This window comes from Piliocolobus tephrosceles, chromosome 4 (genome assembly GCF_002776525.5).
Source record: "Piliocolobus tephrosceles isolate RC106 chromosome 4, ASM277652v3, whole genome shotgun sequence".
In the NCBI taxonomy this organism is placed as follows: domain Eukaryota; kingdom Metazoa; phylum Chordata; class Mammalia; order Primates; family Cercopithecidae; genus Piliocolobus; species Piliocolobus tephrosceles.
The window spans coordinates 140,179,071-140,181,335 of record NC_045437.1 but is presented as its reverse complement, the minus strand read 5'-3'; the positions used below and the strand labels follow the sequence as shown (position 1 = coordinate 140,181,335).

Sequence of the window (2,265 nt, the reverse complement as noted above, 5' to 3'; positions counted from 1 at the left end):
CAGCCTGGCTAAGATGGTGAAACCCCATCTCTACTAAAAATATAAACAAATTAGCTGGGCGTGATGGCAGGCGCCTATAGTCCCAGCTACTCAGGAGGCTGAAGCAGAGAATTGCTTGAACTCAGGCGGCGGAGGTTGCAGTGAACTGAGATCACAGCACTGCACTCCAGCCTGGGCAACAGAGCAAGACTTCATCTCAAAAGAAAAGAAAAGATGGGGTTGGGTTAGGGAAGAAAACTGGACACAGGACCTATGGGACTGGCTCATGGATGGGATGTGGGGACGAGTGGAGTGTCAGGTTTTAGGACTGAACATGTGAATTGGACACACTGGAGGAAGAGGAGAAGCAGGTTGGTGAGTTCAGCCTTTGACTTACTGAGTTGGAGCTGACTTTGGGATAGCCCCAGCGGGGGTGTGAAGTGGGTAGTGGGAGCCACCTGGGGTCGAGGATGGAGTCTAGGCAGGGGATGGTCCTATGGAGAGGGAGGAGCCAGGCCCTCAAGAGCAGTCTTCCTCAGAACCTCCCAGGGTGTGGTTAGAAATGTACGTCCCACGCTTCACCTGGACCCGTGGCAACCAGCTCCCTGGGTGGGGCCTGGGCCTCGCCTCCTTATAGGCTCTCCGGGTGACAGCGAGTTGGAAGGATTTGGGCCCGGCTCAGTGAAGAGTAACTCAGAAGACCTGAGAAGAGGAACAAGGGCTGCCAGAGACATGAAGTCACCCCAATTCACAGGCTGTCCCCAAAAGCTGTGGATCTGCCCCTCCCCTAGTGAGCCAGGGAGCTTGGCTCCCTGACCTGACTGACCTGTTGGCTTCCAGCCCTTCCCTTCCCCTCCACATTCCCACAGGTTACTCCTATCACCTCTTTCACCTGCCCACAGTCTGCTCATTCTGCCAGGCCCTCAGGATAAGGTCCAGTCCGTGGACCTTGTCACACACAAGGTCACCCATCATCTGCTCCTGACCACCTCTCCAGTTTTCTTGCTCATTTTTTTCCTTCCTGCTTCCTCCATCCCCTTCCCCCATGCAACACTCTGCTTTTCCTGAGCCTTCCACGTGGCCTTTGTACAAGTTGTTCCTTGTGCTGGGAATGTCCATCTCCCCACCCTGATCCCATCCATTCTTGCTGACCCTGCTCAGAAGATGCCTCCTGTAAAATCTCCCTCAATATGCTCCCCTCTGGCCAGGCACAGTGGCTCATGCTTGCAATCCCAGCACTTTGGGAGGCCGAGGCGGGTGGATCACTTGAGGTCAGGAGTTTGAGACCAGCCTGACCAACATGGTGAAACCCTGTCTCTACTGAAAAACAAACGAACAAACAAAAATACAAAAATTAGCCAGGTGTGGAGGTACACGCCTGTAATCCCAGCCACTTGGGAGGCTGAGGCAGGAGAATTGCTTGAACCCAGGAGGCAGAGGTTGCAGTGAGCTGAGACCACACCATTGCACTCCAGCCTGGGGGACAAGAGCAAAACTCCATCTAAAAAAAAAATAAAAGGAAGGCCAGGTGTGGTGGCTCATGCCTGTAATCCCAGCACTTTGGGAGGCTGAGGCAGGTGGATTGCTTGAGGTCAGGAGTTCAAGACCAGCCTGACCAACATGGTGAAACCACATCTCTAATAAAAACACAAAAATTAGCCAAGCATAGCGGTGCGCACCTGCAGTCCCAGCTACTCAGGAGGTGAGGCAGAAAAATCACTTGAACCTAGGAGGCGGAAGTTGCAGTGAGCTGAGATCGCATCACGTCGATCCAGCCCAGGCAACAGAGCAAGATACCATCTCCAAAAAAAGAAAGAAAGAAAAGGAAAGAAAAAGGGAAAATAACACCAACTTTCCTTCTAAGGAATTCATATACGGCTGCTTCCCTTACCCCTTCCTTTACATTTTAAATTATCGATCCATTACAACTAGACTATATGCTCTTTTAAAGTCCAGGGCCCAGGCCTAGTAATGGGCATTTTACACAGAAGGTACAGAATAATAATTTTTTGAAACAAGTATTTCTTGAATTAAGGTTTCTGCTCATCTATTATTACCACTTTTATTCCTATAATGTTAAAGTTTCTGCTATTAACATTAGTGACTTCTGTTCTTTCTTCCTGACCTCAAAGACACTAACATATCCAAGAATGAAAACTCATGACTGGTGAGTTTGAACTACACAACTACTATGGTACCAACAACTACTACATATCAAACTGAAGTTTAGAGAAAGTAAGTTAAGAGTCATATTAAAGAAAAATGTTTGTGGCCATTTAGAGTTTA

At 49.1% G+C, this 2,265-nt stretch overlaps 1 protein-coding gene across 1 annotated transcript in view; it reads right to left on the bottom strand.

Moving 5' to 3' along the window:
- Nucleotides 1-564: 564 nt before the first annotated feature.
- Nucleotides 565-2,265, bottom strand: part of LOC111552616 — a 5,482-nt gene continuing 3,781 nt past the window's right edge. Inside the window, exon 2 of the mRNA XM_023226942.3 lies at nucleotides 565-681. Within this exon, the coding sequence (XP_023082710.2) occupies nucleotides 673-681 (9 nt within the window). The 3' untranslated portion in view covers nucleotides 565-672. The remainder of the gene's footprint in view (nucleotides 682-2,265) is intronic.